Source organism: Melampsora larici-populina (assembly GCF_000204055.1).
Source record: "Melampsora larici-populina 98AG31 unplaced genomic scaffold MELLAscaffold_2, whole genome shotgun sequence".
NCBI classification, from domain to species: Eukaryota; Fungi; Basidiomycota; class Pucciniomycetes; order Pucciniales; family Melampsoraceae; genus Melampsora; species Melampsora laricis-populina.
In genome coordinates, this window is record NW_006768766.1 from 346,016 (window position 1) to 365,187 (window position 19,172).

At 40.6% G+C, this 19,172-nt stretch overlaps 4 protein-coding genes across 4 annotated transcripts; 1 reads left to right on the top strand and 3 right to left on the bottom strand.

Moving 5' to 3' along the window:
• Positions 1-708: 708 nt before the first annotated feature.
• MELLADRAFT_88921 (uncharacterized protein) lies at positions 709-2,395 on the bottom strand (the record flags this gene model as incomplete). The annotated part of the gene is made up of 4 exons (XM_007404813.1): positions 709-1,032; positions 1,501-1,887; positions 1,962-2,041; positions 2,194-2,395. The coding sequence occupies 4 exons, from the start codon at positions 2,393-2,395 to the stop codon at positions 709-711; spliced, it is 993 nt and encodes a 330-aa protein (XP_007404875.1).
• Positions 2,396-3,423: 1,028 nt separating this feature from the next.
• Positions 3,424-4,164, top strand: MELLADRAFT_101572 (uncharacterized protein; the record flags this gene model as incomplete). Its single annotated transcript, XM_007404158.1, has 3 exons — positions 3,424-3,565; positions 3,711-3,803; positions 3,836-4,164. 3 exons carry the CDS (start codon positions 3,424-3,426, stop codon positions 4,162-4,164), a joined length of 564 nt encoding a protein of 187 aa, XP_007404220.1.
• A 4,980-nt stretch (positions 4,165-9,144) lies between these two features.
• On the bottom strand, positions 9,145-10,758 carry MELLADRAFT_101573 (uncharacterized protein; the record flags this gene model as incomplete). Its single annotated transcript, XM_007404812.1, has 1 exon — positions 9,145-10,758. One exon carries the CDS (start codon positions 10,756-10,758, stop codon positions 9,145-9,147), a length of 1,614 nt encoding a protein of 537 aa, XP_007404874.1.
• Positions 10,759-15,751: 4,993 nt separating this feature from the next.
• On the bottom strand, positions 15,752-17,296 carry MELLADRAFT_58886 (uncharacterized protein; the record flags this gene model as incomplete). Its single annotated transcript, XM_007404811.1, has 1 exon — positions 15,752-17,296. One exon carries the CDS (start codon positions 17,294-17,296, stop codon positions 15,752-15,754), a length of 1,545 nt encoding a protein of 514 aa, XP_007404873.1.
• Positions 17,297-19,172: the final 1,876 nt, after the last annotated feature.

A 19,172-nucleotide genomic window follows, 5' to 3' on the forward strand; every position in this document is an offset into this window, starting at 1 on the left:
ATTTCAGATTCCGTCGCGTCAAGTTGCGTCCTCCGTTCCGTGACTGCGCAAGCTCCAACTCAACTCGCGACTCCTTTTTCACACTATCCCATCACTTTCCCTAGGGAGCAGGGTTTGAGGATGTTACCTTATACAACAACTATGTAAGTATGTACGCCCAAGACGCGTCAATGAATGACTCTTGAGAAGGTCACGCTCTCTCAGATGACCGTCGGAGGACCCATCTTGTCCACTGCTTTGTAGCAAGACAAATCAAGAAAAAAACGCGTCTAGGCTTCCCAGCGTTTTGCCCGCTTGAAGAGGCCGAGAAGGTTTGACACAACACGTTTGATCTGGATTGCAAAGCTGACACCGACTGAATGACCGCCGTATCCTGATATATCACATTCTTTGTATGTTTTACTGCGCTGCGACATGCATGGTGATACAGCAGACATTGCCACTCAGCTTGGGCTCAAGTAAGGTCTGCTTTTGCGTATTTGGTTATTTAAACATTAACGGCATTAACATTGAGCAATACATGGCAAGACTGTGAGAGGTTCTAGTTTTCTTTGAACAAGTTAAAATCAACAATGCTGCACTTTCTCTCTTACCAGGATGAGAAATTGCTTTAAACAAGAAAAGACTTCAAAACCTGAACTACAAGTGTTATGGATCCCTCAAACTAAAACAATATAGACGATAAAAATACCCTTCCGCTTCATAATCTCAGGGCCAGCCACCATAAAATATCCAATCTTCACCATGAGATCCATGCATATATCCCTGGAGTTCATCTATGCCGATGCTATGATCCGCGCCAGCACCATCATATACCTCATCTTCATGACTATAGAAATCCACATTGAAAATTGTCTCAATTGAAAATCTCTGACACAAGGCATTTAAACCTTCAACCGCTCTACGAAAGGAAGAAGTATGACTATTGATCTCCAACTTTTTCAGATTAGGCCAAAGTCGTTCATTGATTAAATCTTCCAAATCTTGACGTGGCTCCAGCGGATAGTTACCCAACGAGAGCCATGAAAGGCGCTTTGAATTTTGAAAGGCTCTTGAGAATCGAATGGCCGAGTGACTTATGATTTCTAAATTGGTCAGTTTAGGTAATTCAAATCGAAATGTAACATCTTGAATATAGTCTGGATCCAAAGTGCATAGGTTCAAAGGGTCTGGATTATAACGGGAAACCTCAACAAATGCAAGTGTCTTCAAGGTAGCTTTAAAAAGTTCAACAAAGCCTTTTAAGACTGATATTGAGACTCGATCACAGCGGTCCAATGATAATGCCTTCAACGAGCTATTCCAGTCAAGTTTAACCCAGCTGATATCCAAACATCCTGCGTCTTCTAAATCCAATTCAACAAGATCAGTAAGCGATGCGAGATGAATTCCCAGTGGAGATAGGCAAGCTTGTCGGCCATTCAAAGGCTTCGGATGAGCAGCATCAATACGCGAACAACCAAAACTTTGGAGTTGAGGAAAGTTGGAGAGAATCTCTACTAAGAAGTGCTCCGTGTAAGGTGGTCGTGGGTGAGGAGATGATAGTGAAAGATGAGTAAGCGAAGTAAGTTGACAGATAGGTCTAAAAAATAAGTTTGGAATTCGATTCGACACTGAAGAGTCTTGCAAGGCTCCTGAGTCGAATATGTTCGGCCTTGTGGCAGGTACGAGACGTTCTGGGTCGAGATCGATATCGATATCGGTAAGATGAGCACAAGATTTCAAGATTTTAAGTAAAAGTTCGGATCGTGATTTAGAATTCCCATCTGGCTCATGACTATATGAGAATCTCGCCCGGATTTCTCTGAATTGATCTGAATGTCTATCGATGATGTCTTCAAACGTGAGCTTTAGTCTATTCGCCGCGAAACCTTCGAAATCGAAACACTGGAGCGGAATCGAGATCATCACATCGGTTGATGAATCGTAAGAATAACATGGTAATACGGAGCACACATTACCTGGAAAAGATAAGGAGATAACATTTTATGTAATGAACGATTGACTGAAGCAAGTGATCGTAAATCGCACAAAGGAAGACCTTTGAAAGTACAAGGATGTATCATGATGTCAGCACAGTAGATAATCACAAAATCGCGATATTTGACACTGAAGCACACAATCCAATGATTGGCAGATGGGCCGTGAATCAAGATGGCTAGAATGGTGAGATTGTTAAGCAAATGTACTGACTATCATTTGTTTCTCGGAATTTTCGGAGACGTGGATAATCATTTTCATTAAGACTGCTTTCGGTCTCTTGGTACTGATCAGTGTGCCGGGTTGAAGGAAGATGATGAACCCAGTAAAGAATCATCTCTATAACCTCGATTGACATAGATGATAAACCGGTAATATTATGGTTATTTGAAGGTAGCATTTGTGGAAGTATCATGACCGGAAACGGGTTTGATTTTTAAACTGTTCAAGAGACACAGAAGCTGAACCCAAGTTGCTGACTTAGATCTAAGTTTTGATGACAAGAACTGGAAATAATATAGGAAGGTCCAACTGGTCAGGCGAACGGACGAAAATCGGACAAATGGATATACCTCACCGTCTTCTTTTCAATGATGGGAAAAAGAATACAGGTGGTGGTCAAATGATTTTTCATGGCCGCGGGCTGGTTGGGGTAAGTTTGTTATACAGATATTCTTGTATGTAATGGGAATCAATGTATCGACACCGCTTTGGGAGATTAGATTAAAGTGAATCCCTAACTTAACCGAGTCCACCGGGCAGAGAAATCTTAGAGGAGATTCAGAAGGTAAGGTTCAATTTCATGGGTTCACAAAATCGCAAGTCATGGGTTTCAGCAAGCCACATATATTTCAACTTTCAATTCAGCATATCACTTTGTTTACGGTTCCTTGGAGCAAACTTCTCGAAAGGAGAATAGGTTACATGTACTGAAAACGTGACACAGCTCGGACAAGCAATATGTAAGCAATCATGTCGTGTATGATCTGCACGCTGTGCTCACTACCTTCTCCAAAAAGACAATCCCTCATCAGTCTGCTCATGACCATGATCTTGAGGAAGCTCTTTACTCGCATGACAATCCTATATATGATTGTGGACGGTCACAAAATCAGTTCTTCCCAGCTTTATATTATCAAAGAGATTTAAAATTGTCTTCCTAGAAAGTGCTCATTACTTTTTGAAGATCTTCCTGATATGAGGTCTATCTCACTGATCTCACATATAATTTCTTTGGTCGGGTAAACTTGTTACCTCTTTATCACCATTTATGTGATAGTTTTTGATGACTAGTTTTTATTACTATGTCACATGACATTCCTCAATTATTCACTCAAACCAATGCCATTCCTATAAACTATCAAGCCGCAGATGGCAGTAATAACCCCAGCAACCTCTTTGCTGAGGTTGTCCCCAAGGCAATTTTTTGTCTTTATGTCTACAATGGCCTGTTTTGCAATTCGGTGGGATACGCCAGTCGTGCATTTCACAGCACTGGCAAAGGCAACATTAAAAACAATTGAAGCCTTCCGGTGTCCATCTTGCCCACAAGCTCTGACCACCACATCAAATCCCTTGGCACTATGTTAGCAAGGAATGTCCTGCTCTCAGGAGTACATTGCCTTCTTGTTCCCATTTCAATTCAAAAGCTGCCCCCACCAACACTTTCCTTGAATTACAGTCTGCCTCTCCAGGAACTGCCCATGCTGATCCACATCCTGTTTCCACAGGTATACCCGGTCTCCCTCCATCACTGCTGATCCCTGGATTACCACTGTTTACCCCATCAGGCCACCACCAACTCCTCCTCCCTTGCCTCAGCAGTAAGTTCAAGCTCAACCACGTCCCTGTTCAGCCGCCAGACAAAACTTACCACATCCTGGTCCAGATGCTGGACCATCTTTTTCTACCCACAATAAGGTTAAAGGTCCAGCTCCTCAACCTGAACCCTATCCTGCTCTTGCAATGGGTACTAAGGGGAGACCCCAGACATGGGGAGCACCTTATTGGAAACCCGTGGTCTTACTAGTACTGGCACACCTAGTTTCAGAATGCTGTCCTCTTGAGACTCTTCAGCTCATCTTTTGGACGGTCAAGGTCTTGAACTGCCAGCAGTTCCTGTTGCTATTCCTCACTTGTTTGAAAATCTTCCTGCTCCTTCACAAGATTTCATACCTCCCTTGAAGGCCTTTTAGCCAAACACCACGGTTAATTTTGATGCCTCAGCTCCCGCAGCCTCCCATATCTACCTGTTTGAAGTCAATCTCCCTGAAGTCACCAATGCTGATTTATTACCTATTGCTATCACAGCTAAAGAAATTGCATTTTTTCATCAATCTTGCATTAGATATTCCTGTTTGCACTACAAAGGTTTGAAAAATAAACCCGTCAACTCCCCTCCTACACTTGTCAGCACCTTGTTGGAATACTTGTTGGATGACTTGGCTCAGCTCAATGCTGAACAAGCTTTATGTGGCACTGCCAACATATTTGCCTCAGGTTGAGAAATCCGAGGCATCATCGGATGCAAATCCTCGGACAAATCCTGTTCAAAGTTTCAATCCAAGGAAATCTTATCCGCCATGAAATGGCTTGGATCAAATCCTCGGACAAGGACTGTCCGAGGGTTTACACCCAAGAATACCTTGGATTGAGAGATCCGAGGTAAAAATGTTGGCAGTGTGGTATATCCAGGACTCAATCTATTGACAACTCCTACTCCCATAAAAACTGATAATTCACTTCCTTCCAGCAACAGACTCCAATTCCAATCCATACCATTGCCTCCTTCCAGGATCTCATTGGACCTCTTAAACTTGCCTATATGGTAGTCTTCTTTTCAGCTGTTGACTCTATTCTAGATTATTTCAATATCATCATTGAACATACAAAATCTTGTAGAGCTAACATTTCTCTGCACAATACCATGGCCTATCCTGAATCATAAACCTCTCATCAAATTTTGTCATCTGGAAGGTCTTCAAAACAAAATTGTCAACTACCTCTCTTGTGGAAGGACACACTTGGTGACAAAAGCTTTCCCAAACTCTCAATTCTTTATTCTTCCTTTCCCCACTCATTGTGAACAACAAAGTATCCCTCCCTGCAATGACTACCACTACCATTGTGCCTTATGATTTTTTGTTGGTCAACGCTCAAATCCAAAATGATATCATATCCAAAAGGAAAGTTGTCACCACCAGGAAATACTGTTCAGCTTACAAAAGTTTTGAAAACGTTTGCTTAGAACTCACACCGCGGGAATCAATGAGTGTGAAACTTTATTGAGGAAAGTTGCCGTGACAGAGTCCGCAACTTTCTCCAATCACGAATTGGGTTTGCATTATGTTCACAATACGTTTGCTGGATACCCTTGAGATGTACAGCTGTTTCAACTCACCACAACTTTCACCTTCACCTACGCTACAAATCCTCCAATTCTCATAAACCCTCCATTGAATGGTTTCACAGAATATTTTACTCCTTGATTCACCAAAAGAATTCTCAATCAAGTGCTTCCCTCCTGAACCCTTCTACTTTTGTCAGGAATGCTGGACGCTTTCAGCCTCACTCCGTTTGTGACTGTGAGTGTGACATTATGAATATCTGTGCTCTTTGAGCATAACGTACATACTAGAAAATTTTCCTCTATACTTTAGATTCATGACATGTTAGGATTGGATTTGTGGTGTAGGTGAATGTGGCGGTTGTGGTGAGTTGACATGGCTGTACATGGCTGTCTCAAGGGTATCCAGCAAACGCATTGTGAATGTATTGCGAACCCAATTTGCAATTGGAGAAAGTTGTGGACTCTGTCACCGCAACTTTCCTCAATCAAGTTTCACACTCATTGATTCCCGCGGTGTCTTTTATAGAACGGTAACTGCTGGTGGCAGTTTCAGATACTTCATTCCCCACTTTCAATAGAAACAGTTCCCCAGAATCACTTTCACTTCATCTTCATCTTCATCTCTTGACTCATCATCATCAAATTACAGCCTGTATCAAAGGGATCATCATATTTCATCAGATTGTCATCAACGGGGAATTTTTCTTGTTGTTAACATCATGAAGGGATCAAAGGGAAACTTTTCGTATCTCGAACGACTCAACCTGATTTCATATGCAATCAATTACCATGGATCATGAAAGATTATGAACTTGATTTTTTCTCAGTACATAGGTTTTTCAAAAGAACATTCAAGCAGGAAACTATATAGATATGTTTGATGTCCAGATGCATATAATTGTAGCATTGATATGCAAGCCAGCGTTCAAAACTTCTTTATTCAGCTTTTGGTCAAACCACGCTCTTTGTATTCTGGAGTAGGTAGCTGTAAATTGATTGCTAGCCAACTTGAGATGACCCGTGTAAATAACACTTCTGTCCTCTGAAGGAATTTAAAACACGCATATATCTCTACTTCACTTCTACCTAGCTCCAAGAAATGAAGTAGGAAGTTTTCAAGAATGATCATGTGTATATGCTTGGAACACAACACGGAATGTAAATTTTGGAATCTGGAAAGTTTGGCAGAACAACAGTTAGGAGAGATGAGTTGTTTGGCAGAGATGTTTGAGTACAAAGATGTAGCAGGCCAAATGGATTCTTTCACCATTGTGTACTATCATTGCCTTGCATGACAATCAAAATATCACTAGATAAATACATGAGATCTTCTAACCTCCAAAAAATCATATATCTCATGCTAAAATCCATGAGTTTCAATACCCTTTGGAAGATCTTGGACTTGATCACTTTTTCCCTTCCTTGATTCATTACCAAATATTTCAAACTTCTTTATATATACAAGGGAGAAGTCAAATGTGAACAAGCTTCATTCAAGAAAGTATCACTTATCCACCACGTCTGTGTAGTGTTTGAATTACCACAGAGACACAATTATTGAATCAAGTGTTTCTTCAAATGAGCTGTTTTAATCAATCCTTTACAATGTGCATACATCATTAACCTTGACTAAACCCCTCTTTCAACATGGCCATGTCTGCTCTCAAAGAGGGGCTTATGAGTCTGACTAAAACACCAGGCTCAGGTTTGGTCTGAGCACAGCAGGATTCTCAAGTGCTTTGGCTTTAAATCCCATTGTGAAGGCTCAAGACATTGTGTCACCTCACAAAAAAATTGAACACAGCGTTTTATCTCTATTCTCTACTTTCAAAATCTCTAGATTTCAACATATAGATTGATTTCTTTATATTGAAAATGTCATAGATAGACTATACTAACTAAGCTGGTGTGCCTGAGGCAAACCATCACTTCCTGTGTAAGGAGAGGCTAGGTTTCTTGAAGAGGGCTACTCAAAAAGAGTAGAGGGGGGTAGGACCACCTGCAACTGTGAATGGGGATCTCTGAATGATGGGCTAGGCAATCCCCAATCTGCACTACAACATCTACAGTCAAGCCTGTGCGCTCACATAATTTGGGTGGAAGACTTTTGCTATGCATTTTCATGGGTTATGCAATTCCGTTGTCAAATTTGGCAGTAAAAATTATGAAGATTAAGAATTTTTTGTATGCATTATCACGGGTTATGCATTATCATGGGTTATGCAGCTGCACAGGTATGCAATTGCATGGGTTTGACTGTACATACACATAAATACACAACTGTCCCGTTAAATCCATTTCCATTGGTTCCAAACAAACCAGTAGAAACAGGGACTAGTAAAGAACATTCCAATAAACATTTACTGTAATGTCTGACTACTATCTGTACCTGGGTGTAGGGTGAGTTAAAAACTGATAAAAGTGAGAGAGAAATGAGATGATTGATTTCCTGAGGCAACTTTTCCAGCTTGAACCCTGCCAATGATTACAGTATTTATCAAGACCTGAAATCATGTATCAGTGATCAAGAGAAAATAGGCACCCTAAGATGATCACAATGATGTGAGTAGTAGGAACTAAGACCTGAGATCATGTTCAATACTCTTTGTCTCACACAGACATGGAGAAAATGTGATGTTGTGAAAATCCTGTTCCTTCAGTTTTCCTCCTTTTTCTCACTGTACCAAATCCCCTTTTCTCTCCAAGATACACCCTCACTCTGTTGGCTCAGGAAATCAATCATCTCATTTCTCTCTTGCTTTTAGGGTGTATCTTGGAGAGAAAAGAATCATGCATGTCAACTACAATAGAGGCTCTCGGAATAGACCCAGTTCCAACAAAACCTGGTTGACCCAGTTGATTTTTGGCAGTAACTTTGTGTATCAACTTGAAATTTGCTGACAGCTCCTAGCCAAAAAAAAAACTGGGTCAATTGGGTTTTCTGAAACTGGGTCTACTTTGAGAGCCACGAATATTCAAGAACTTTAGATCAACTCTCTGACTTGCTTGTTGGGATATTGAAATAATTCTTTATGTGGATTGTTTTTACAGCCATTGAAATGTTGCTTGTTGCTCATTTTTGAAAAAGGAAAAGGAAAATAAAAGTTTTTACTTGATAAAAGTGTGGCTGTAGTTGTTCAGGGTAGAAAATTTCCAATTATGTCAACTATCAACAAAGATCTGGAACATTCAAAGATATATATATCATGTATCTACATCACACATAGATCAATTTTAAGTGTAGAAATCAATAATTTGAGAATTGATCACTTGATTATCATATATATATTGATTTTGACTGGTAGAAATAGTCAGTGAAGACTAGTTTTTCATATATCAAATGGTCTACGTCAGAAAAAATAAAAAAAAGATAAAATCATGTGCTTTTTTGTATGAGGAAGGTTTATGAAAGGTTACCGTGTGTAAAATACACTTGATTAAACATCTTTTACTTTGATTTGTTTTGATGGAATTTAATGAGGAATTCTCATATCTTCAAGTTTAGCTTGAAACTTCCTCCAATTTTTTTCTTTGATAAAAGTGGATTTTTAAAATGTATTTTAATTGAAACTGGTTTTGAGTGTCTTCAAGATTTTTTTGGATTAGTTTTGGATCAATCTGAAATACCTCTTTATATTTTCAGTCTGGTATGAATGATGTTATCAAAAGGAAGCAATTCATCTGTTAAAAATCATTGGTTGGTGTCACCAATTGTGGATTGTTTGATTTGTTAGAAGAGGGAGCTGCAGGTTGTTGCTTGGAGATATTTTTCTGTCTTTTCTTAGTGTTGAAAGGTAAGGAATTTTGAAGACCTCTTATTGTAGAGGATCATCTGTAATGTCTGTAATAATTGGTGGTGGTGGGTCAAACATCCTACTGGAACTTTCTTTCTTAGGACCTGAAGCAGTGCTTGAATCCAGGTTCTGTTTTGAGGTTCTAGCCGTTGGAACTGTGGTCTTTTGAAATTCTTGAGGATAATTGTCTTCAATCTCTTCAAGATATGCCTTTTGTTTACTCCCAGGAACATTAGGATTGGAACCCCAGTTTGGCTGAAAATTCTGTTCCATGGGTCTCTTTTGAGTTGACACAAACTTATTGCCAGCACCAAAACTTGGATTTGTGCTTGGTAAGTAGTTTGATGTAGATGATGGACCATTCCAAGGCAAAGGTGTCCGGCCAGCTCCTTTAAGCAAATGTTTTTGGTTATCAATGGCGTGGGTAGGAATTGCCATATTAGGCCCACCTCCAAGTGCAGCAAGGTTTTGAAGATGGCCGGGTCCACCTTGGACTGTGCTTTGACTTATCGCTGCGCTGATTCGAAGTCCCGGCCTATTGGTTACAGGATCTCTTACAACTTCTACCTTCTGTGTTTTTATTGATGTAACCTCCGTTCCAGAACCATCGTGGCCGTGTGGAAAAACTTGATAACTCGCTTGAGCACTCTGAAAAATTGGTTTTTCGGAGTGTCCAACGGAGAGAGCAGTGGGATTTTGATTATACCTATCTAGAGTTTGCGGCTTCTGTGCATGTCGTTCAATGGCGTTCGATGTCAAGATGTGAGAGGGAGTCGCGTCCCTCGACGGGGCTACTATGAGTTGAGAGTTGCGATCCACACTGTTCGATGGTAAAATTGGTTTTGTAATGGTCAAAGCATTAGAATTTTCAGTCGCCGTATTTGGATCACCACGAACGGGTGCTTTGCGTGGTGGTCCTCTCGGTGCGGTTGAGCTTGCTCGTACAGCTTCCTGGGAATTGGTATTTGACTTGTCTTTGTGAGAAGGAGCCGGTTGAGGCATTTCGTTAGGGTTATTGGGGCCATTGGGATTCTTTGGTTTTACCGGATGGCTGGCCACATTCGAACCTCCCCTGGAGTCGTTCGGTGGTTGTGGTGGGCTTCCACCATTCGAACTCTCAGAAGGGGTAGGGTCATTTTGTGCACCCTTGAAATTACTTCGATTTGGCACGGGTCCTTCTTCGGGTCGAATGACTACCGCATCTTGGGCAGGGTTGATAACTTTCTCATCCTTAGATTTAAAGAAGTTTAATTTTGCAAACCAATGTTTAATCTTTTCCCAGAATTTGATCGGCCAACTCGAGAAGAAGGTTCGGACCTTGCCCATAAACTGACTGCCTCTTGTATCATCACCGGCCAATGATTCAAAATATCGGCTATCTTTTGGTATTCCTCCAGTTTTTCCTATTGGTCCGACACTTTTATCAGATGTATCGAGTCTGGGTGAAGGATATACTTTGTTACCTCTGTTTACGTCAGTGAAGACAGTCTTTCCCCCACCAGACTCCTTCACGTCTCTAGCCATCGACCCGTCCAAGGCACCTTCCAAGCCCACTGCGGGATAAGAACAACTCCAGTCAACCAATCCGCAAAGAATCAGAAGACTATAGGTGAACAAAATGCAAAAAGATTTCATCTTCAGATCAAAGATGAGTACTCTTATATACCGATGCAATATTCAGTGGTGGTGTTTAAGGAAATAATCAGCTAAGTGCACCATATCATTTGAAGCAGTGAAGTGCATCATACCTGGAAAGAAAGGGTAAGTTGTACGTTCTGTGCTTGTGAAGCTGACGATGATCCAATAAGGTAGACTACCGGTCTGTAAGATCAGTGCTGAGAGCACCGAGTGGTATAAGGATTGTATAGCTGCAAGATCACAAAGCGTAATGCGCAAGGAAATGGACAAATATTTCGAAAAAGTTGCTCGAAGAATGAATTGGAAGGATCGTAAAAAGCTGGTCACAAACGTGGAGGTCAAGAAAGATAGACGGTCGCATATATATTCGGCTGAGGCTGCTGTTTATATAACTAGCCTGAGTAACAGAAAATACTCGGTTTGAGATCAAGATAAAGTGCTACAGAACCTCGTGACTTTCTTGAGGAACTGGTCTATCCGCCTGGTTTTCGAAAGTTGTAAACTATACAAGGGTCGAGACTTGGATACTGCGCCTCTATAACGAGTGCCCTCATACCATTTTCAAAGCAAGCGATTGAAGGCGACTGCCGCGCAAGCCATCAGATTATCAGATTTCGCACACACCCGCAATCACAGTATACGGAGGGACAGGCGGTAATGGAGAATACAAGTGCTGCTGGCCGAGCCAACGTTGAAACATCTCAAACTTCGAACTCTCAGCAAAAAGTTGATCAACTATACCAACGCATGACGAAAGTATTGGGTATATTCTGGGTGCCACTCTTCTTTTCTGACCGTCCCGATGGCCTGAATGGCAAGAGTAAAGACAGTGAGCCTCAGGATCAGGCTGGACACATTATCCAGTTCGTTTAGCTGACAGTTGCTAAAGGCTGAATCCAACTGCCCCCTGGACCCGGCCCCGGTCCCAATTTTTTGGGGGTTAAGTTTGATTTTTTTAGCTTCTTCAAATCTTCAATAACCCATCAAAGTATACTAGGATTCAATTCAGCAGAGCTTCCTGAGTACCATTGCTTGATTTTTTTCCAGACTTTGACCGGCCCATCACCAAAGAAGGAGGAGAGTTTTTTCAGAAATGTCTTCTTGTCTTCTTGAGCCAGCTTCTTTGGTTGACTTGCATTGTTAGTTTGACTCCCTCTTGCATTATTACCGGTGAATGGTTGCACCCCCTTCAGAAAAAACCCTCTTTCTCTGTTTTTTTGTGGTGTACTGCCCACATCCACAGCTTCCTGTCAGGTTCACTGGGGGTGGTATCTGGAATCATTAATACAAATACCTGGCACATAGCTGTACCCTACAGTGGGGGTTTATGATGACAAGGGACAATCACAGCAAACAATAACCCAATGGCCTTATGTATGATTTTTTTGGTGGTGTTGTTGTAGTTTGTGGCAACCCTGAATATTTTCAAGTGCCCTGATATGATGAAAACTGGCAGTCTGGATCAGCAATTTCTATATACCATTACCGGTCTACCACATCTATGATCTAGTGATATAGGAAACAGTTTTAGGTGCAAGGCTTCAAATATCAAAAAGGTACAAGGTACCTGCACAATTTTTTTCTGACCATGAGTTTACTATTTTGTCTTTTGGTCCTCCACTTCTTGCACACGTTCTGGTTTTATTCTGCTTTATACTCTTTATACTCCATCTTAGTTGGAAATTCTTCCAATTCTGTCAGCTCTTTTCACCTCGAGGTTCTTTCATCAACTTGCTTCATCTCTGTCAATTGGTCCACAACAAAGCTGAATCAAATCAAGCATTGTATGGAGTTGCTCAATAAAAACCCTTTAACTTTGTTCTGCCTCATGTCTATGCATGTCTATTACATTTTGAGAAGGTCACCCCAACTTTTGTCAGTTTCAAACATGTCAGACTCATTATTCAAGTAAAAATTAAATTACATAATTCAAACCTGCTACATTCAAACTTCAAACCTAAGTTTAACTCTTTAAATAGATTTGTTACCTCACCAAATTACCTCTGTTTCATTGTCAGTTCACTGAGGAAAAAGGAGGTGTAAGTGTTTCTCTTCTTACAGATTCACAAATCCAAGTGACAAGTATTGAACTTTTGTACACTTCTCCTATCTTATATGGACTATTGTTGTTCTTGTACCTTTTAAATTTGTATAGGTCTTTTCATTTTGCCTGTGGTCTTCAGAGCCATTAAGACTTGCATACAATTTCTGGCGTTCAACTTCAAGACATCATTATAGGTGTCACAAGTCTCTTTCATCATTGCACTTTTCACTTCAAAAGGACTATAAAAGGATTAAAATTAATAGGTCAAATAGTTACATTTGAGCTAATTATATTCAAAAGTTTTCCTCTTTTGTTCTCTTGAATTTAACTTTTGTTGCTTTAATCACTGATCCTTCTTTTCAATTACATGTATCTATTGTCTATTGGTATCAGAACAAGGTTATGATAAGCACCTGGTTCCAACTCTACAGTACAAAGATTGAACTTCTTTCAGGGAATTATCACTTAAATTTGTATCCTCCTCTTGATCAATTTTTTTTGACCCAAACTTAACCATACTCAGCTTTCTTTCTTGGCTCAGAGGATTTCAAATATTAATCCATACCATACTTTTTATCTACCTCCAAGAACACAACACTGTGAACATCATTCAACTTCCCCAATTTGGAAGAGGAAAATGATTAATAGTACAGCTTGTCATAAAAGGATCCAATACTGCACACCTGAGCCATAACACCCACACTACATAAGTGCAGCAAGCAAAATATATAGGTGTCTATTGTGTACATACAGGTCTGTTCAGTTTTTTGCCCATCAGAATAAATAAATCACATGTTATACCCCATGTAACTTTTTTGACTTTAAAAGAATTGTCCCAAACATTCACTACATATAATTCTGTAGCTGCTCAGGCAATATTGTTGAAGCTCTTTCTTAGTAACAGAAAGGGTGTTAAACACAGTTGAGTTGATGAGATTACACCAAGACGTTGAGTCAGTGTATGTAGTCAATCTTTTGAATGCTTTTGTCAATCTGAAAAAAGTTACAGCATGTATTACATATGAACAACCTATCCTGATAAGTAGATAACTGAGCAGAACTGTATGTACATGATAACCAGCTATTCACTGAGCCTGCTACACATATGTAGTGTGGGTGTTATGGCTCAGGTGTGCAGTGATAGATAATTTTATGAAAAATCATACTGCCAATCACTTTTTCCTGCCCACTTGGGGAAATTGAATAATGTTTGTAGTGCAATAGTATAATCTTTAGTTCTCCTTGACTATCCAAAATCCAATCAAGATGGCAACACCAATTCTTGAAATACTCAAATTAAGGCTAGAACATTGCATGTTTCAGGTCCAATGGACCTTTATAAAATAGTTGATTTCTTTTGATGAACTTTCACCGTTGCCTCCTCCATTCATTATTAATTGGTACTGTACAAAGTTGGTAAAAGAATCAAAGTTAAGATATATGTCTGAATGTTGGGTCTTACAAAGATTTCAAGCCCTACACTTCAAGTCATACTTGAAAGTATACTACATTTCACCATGTAAATATCCGGGTAGCACGTCGACGTGCACACACGGAGAGTTTTGAAATAAATCTCAAAGTCTTTTGGTTGAAATGAGACTGAGATTACTGTTGAGCACCCTTTGTGCTTTGTGATTTGTTCAAAGGATCTGCATAATCCTTTGTTGTCAGCAGGGGTCAACTGCCTTTCAACCTCCCAGGTGATAAGGGGAAGATGCGCTTGATGTGGCACCTCTTTGATGGGTCATTACAGGTTCTACGGAGAGGCTTTCGTGTGTGCACGTCGACGTGCTACACAGATATTTACATGGTGTTTGGTTCTATATAAGGTTTACCTCAGGAGGCAAGGGATGTGGTGATGTTGCACAAGCAGTTTTTGAGAAATGATAAGCATGCTTAATTGGAGATAATTTAGGCTAAGCCAGCGGGAATGTAATGTGAGTGGAAAATTGGATTGAAGTTGAGAGGAGAAAATTTAGCCACATTACAAAAGCTCTACAAAAGGAGAACATTCACCATTATCACTTAGGGGGAACAAGCAAACAGATGGCCTATTTCAGACATGCCTGCCTGGTCACTAGTTTGGTCAAAAGTTCAGAAACCCCTGGGCCTACTTCAACACCCAAATTTGCCAGAAACCAGGAAATATTTGGCTCTCTATACTGGAGCATCAGATAGCTAGTGCATGAGTGCACTTTTAAGCACATTCAGGCTAGAAGAATCTATCAAAATTATAGCCAACCAAGAAGAAGAAAAAATTCACCCCAAGGCTTTGGGGCACTTGGAAATGCCTCAGCTGGACAATGTCAGGAAGACACCAGAGAGGAGGCTTATTTGACCATAAGGAGCAATTTCTAATTAACTTGATACTCCATGGGGCCTGGCTGACTTCAGGACTAAAATATGAACCACAGGCATAGAATTCTACCTTCTTGGCTGATGAAAACAAATTCACCAAGAAATATGTGTATAGGAGGCAGTTGTGAGGGAACCCAAGGGTGGAGGGACACCTAAAAAGAATTAAGTGGACCCACAACCTACCAGTGGCTTCATTGTTTTTGCCTATTTGTGTGGTATGCAAGACTTCAACATGTTCCTAAAAAAGCAGGAGATTCATAGATTCTTAATTCCTGGTCAGATAATTGTAGTATCATTCACATTGGATAATATTCCAATTCTACATATACCTTTTAAATTCAATTTTAATGAGAGTAAGGAAATATTTATGTTGAGATGAGTATGAGGTTAAGAGACCAGTTATATGCACCTTGATGAAGATTGAAACATGTAGGAGTTTGAAATAAGTTTATCAAATAATAGTAGGCTAGTTTATGATCACCCTACATCATAACAGGTATGTAAAATGGAAAGTTACAAGTTAAAAGAGGAGTGAACACAATGGAGGGTAATTTGTATATCTAGAGACCCCTCTAGCTGGTCTGAAATCTAAATTTTATTGTGACTTGCAAAGGCTTTATCAACTGTTTCTTTTATCAAAAATAATTCAGCCAGTGTCTTTTCACCAAAGCTTGAAGGGTCCCTATTTACTTCCAGAATAACTTTCTGCAAAGAATTTATAGAGGCCAAGTTTCTGGTCACTGCATTGTCCAGTATCCTCTCAGCTGTCTCCAGTAAGTTGACTTCTGTGTTTGTTAACACCAATCGAGATTCTGCCGTGGGTGCTACTGCTTCTGATATTTCTAAGTTGTTAGAGGAAGACTCCAAATGGGAAACTGGTGTCCTGGTTTTTGAAAGTTTTGGTCGGGCTTCTTCTATGAGAGTTTTCTCTATGATATCTACATAAATAGAATATCTTTCATTTACATCCCGCAAGGATCTCTCGGTGTACTCCAGGAATTCCTTGTAATCTTTGGCGGGGGTTGTCAAGGGAGAGATCGGTTCCTGTATGATGGTAGGATTTTTTATTTTTTGTTCTAAGAGAGATTTTCTCTCCTCATCTAAATGAACATTGTGTCTTTTTAGTATATCTTCCACAGATATGATGACTTCTTCAGCTTTCTCATCTAAAAACACCAATTTAGATGGTTTGATGTCCACTTGCGGTTTATCTAATTGGTTGAGGGATGAAGCCAAAGGAATTGGTTCTGGATTGTTCACTTCTACTTCTTTGTTGTTTGACGGGATTTTATCTTCCATCTTTTCAATTCCCACTGACTCGTCCTCCAATTGGTCGAGGGATGAAGCCAAAGGAAATGGTTCTGGATTGTTCACTTCTACTTCTTTGATGTTTGACGGGATTTTATCTTTCATCTTTTCAATTTCCCCTGCCTTGTCCTCCAATTGGTCGAGGGATGAAGCCAAAGGAATTGGTTCTGGATTGTTCACTTCTACTTCTTTGTTGTTTGACGGGATTTTATCTTCCATCTTTTCAATTCTCACTGCCTTATCCTCCTGGGGCTGCATTGGGCTAGGAATTTCTTTGGCAGATTTCGCTACCGCCGATTTCTTGGGTTTAGGACCCTTGAACCAATTTTTTCTGAAAAAACTCTTGATTTTGACGAGTTTCTTGTCATCTCGTTTGAAGATATTTGCCTTTGAGAACCATTGCTTGATTTTTTTCCAGAATTTGACGGGCCCGTCCCTAAAGAAGGATCGAATTTTCTTCAGGAACGACTTCTTTTCTCCTTCAGCCGGTGTGTTTGGTTGGCCCTCTTTGCCGGGTGGGCTAACTCTTGCATCATCGCCGGCCAATGATTTGAAGTCTTCACCAGCTTTCGCAGCATTTTGATTTTTATCTGCATCAACGTTTTTCAGTATGTTCAATGAAGGATCTGCCTTGTGACCACTGTTGAAGTCAGCAATGCCAGCTTTTAATTCCCTGGAATTGACGTCTCCTTCCATGGTTGTGGCTGCCAAATCGGGCACCTCAATTTCCGAAATAGTTGCAGGATGGGAATCGCACCATTTGACTAATCCACAGAGAATCATAAGCGCGTAGGGGGCAAAGATACAGAGAGATTTCATCTCCATGCCAAACGCGAGTGATCTGAAGAACCGCTGCGGCTGGTGGAGTTAGAAGTGATGGTGTCAGAAAGAAAATATATATAAGGCTTCAAAATTCCGGGAGGACTGGGTGATGTACGGAGTGTATCGCTAAGCGAGAAAACAGCGTAGGACCAAAGAAAACGGAGATATGTTTTGAAAAGTTGCTTGAAAAATGGACGACAAGGTCTGTAAGAAAAGATGTCACCAAGCGAAGTTAAAAACAGCTAGATAATCAGATCGTCGATTATATATCGAGCCTGCTTCACAGAAATAATCGGTTAGAGATGAATGTAAAGTCCTACAGAGGATTGCTGGAGGCGTGGATGTCGGCGATTCTTATAGCTTAGTTCTCAGAAGGTGTACACTATACATGGGCTAAGACTCGAATTCTGCGTCGCTATACCAGGGGCCCTCACACGTCAGGTGAGTGAAGTGCAAGTCCAATATGTATACCATTTCGCACAGAATCTTTCACAGCCTCTGGAATTTTCAAGGAGTATGGACTCGCAGGCGACAACAGGCGACAACCATTTTACGACATCTCAAACTTTGCACTCGCAGCTACAACTGAATGATTTGATCTAACACGTGAGAGGAGTGTACAAATATCCATACATGGTGAGGGTTTGTAAGTTATGAACTTCGCTCAGCTGAGATGATATTGTGCCTACTGACGATGGTTGTTCTCATCAGCTTTCTCCTCGCAGACCAATTAGGGACACATCAGTGTCTCGGAACCTGGAGTGGCTCAATTCAAGTTGACCTCGCTGAAGCAAGGTCTTTGAACTCTCCTGTTTCCAGCAGTTTTACCTTGACACGCCCACATTGAGCACCAACAAATTCTGTTGGAGGACATTGATGCAGAATTCAACCTATCATTCAAAGACCACACGAGGTTCCAGCGCTCCGAGCATTGTGGCTTTTCCTAAAGTACCTTTCCCATAGAGTACTCTGGGTAACCCACCACAATTGGCTGTTCATCGTTGGCCGGATTACTAATTGTAGTTTTTTTATAAGCCTATAAATTTATGCCTGAGCGTCACAATCTGAGGATTCTTGAGTGAGATGATCGTAACCTTTTATGCATTTGTATTAATCCTTTTTAAGAGGCATATGCTAGTAAGGAGGTTGAAAGCTATGTAGCGTTGACTCAAGATGTGTATATCGAGTGTGGCTGTATGAAATTCTAAACTTTGCATTGGACGCGTCTCTGTTTACCAAGCAACTCTCCCCACCACTCATTCTCAACATCGATCAACAGATTACTTTTCATAAACCATTTGATATCCATGAGAAGCTTCGTATAATCACCATATCTCATTATATCGAACTCAAAAACCTCAACTCGAAATGACATCAGGCCTTTCTATGACATCTCCAACCCAGTTGGGCAAACGAATTCAAGAGGCCGATTACTACGAACAAAATGAACTCACGAGTCTACCTTCTATTCCGCCATCAGATTCTTCGCTATCAGAAAACAGCTACGAAATGAGACCTCAGGATGGCTACGATGTTGGAATCCGTGAACTCAGTCAAAACACTGGATTTGTTTCACGTACACAGTTCGGCATCGATGCAAAGAACGCTGCCCAGCCCTTGAAAACACCTGGTCCATCACGCCCAGTCAATCAAAACTTCCCATCGGGTCGTAGCACCTCCCATCTCACCTCGACGCCAGCAAGTCTTCCTTTAGATCGTAGGAAAATGAACAACAAGAATCAATTTTCCAACCTTCCCACTCATGCAGAATTCAACCCTTACGAAACTCAGGAGAATCAAAATGAATTTGGAATCAAATCACCTGAAGCAAGTCGTATCATAGAAGACCAAGCTGCTCAGTCTCAACGCGAAAATATGA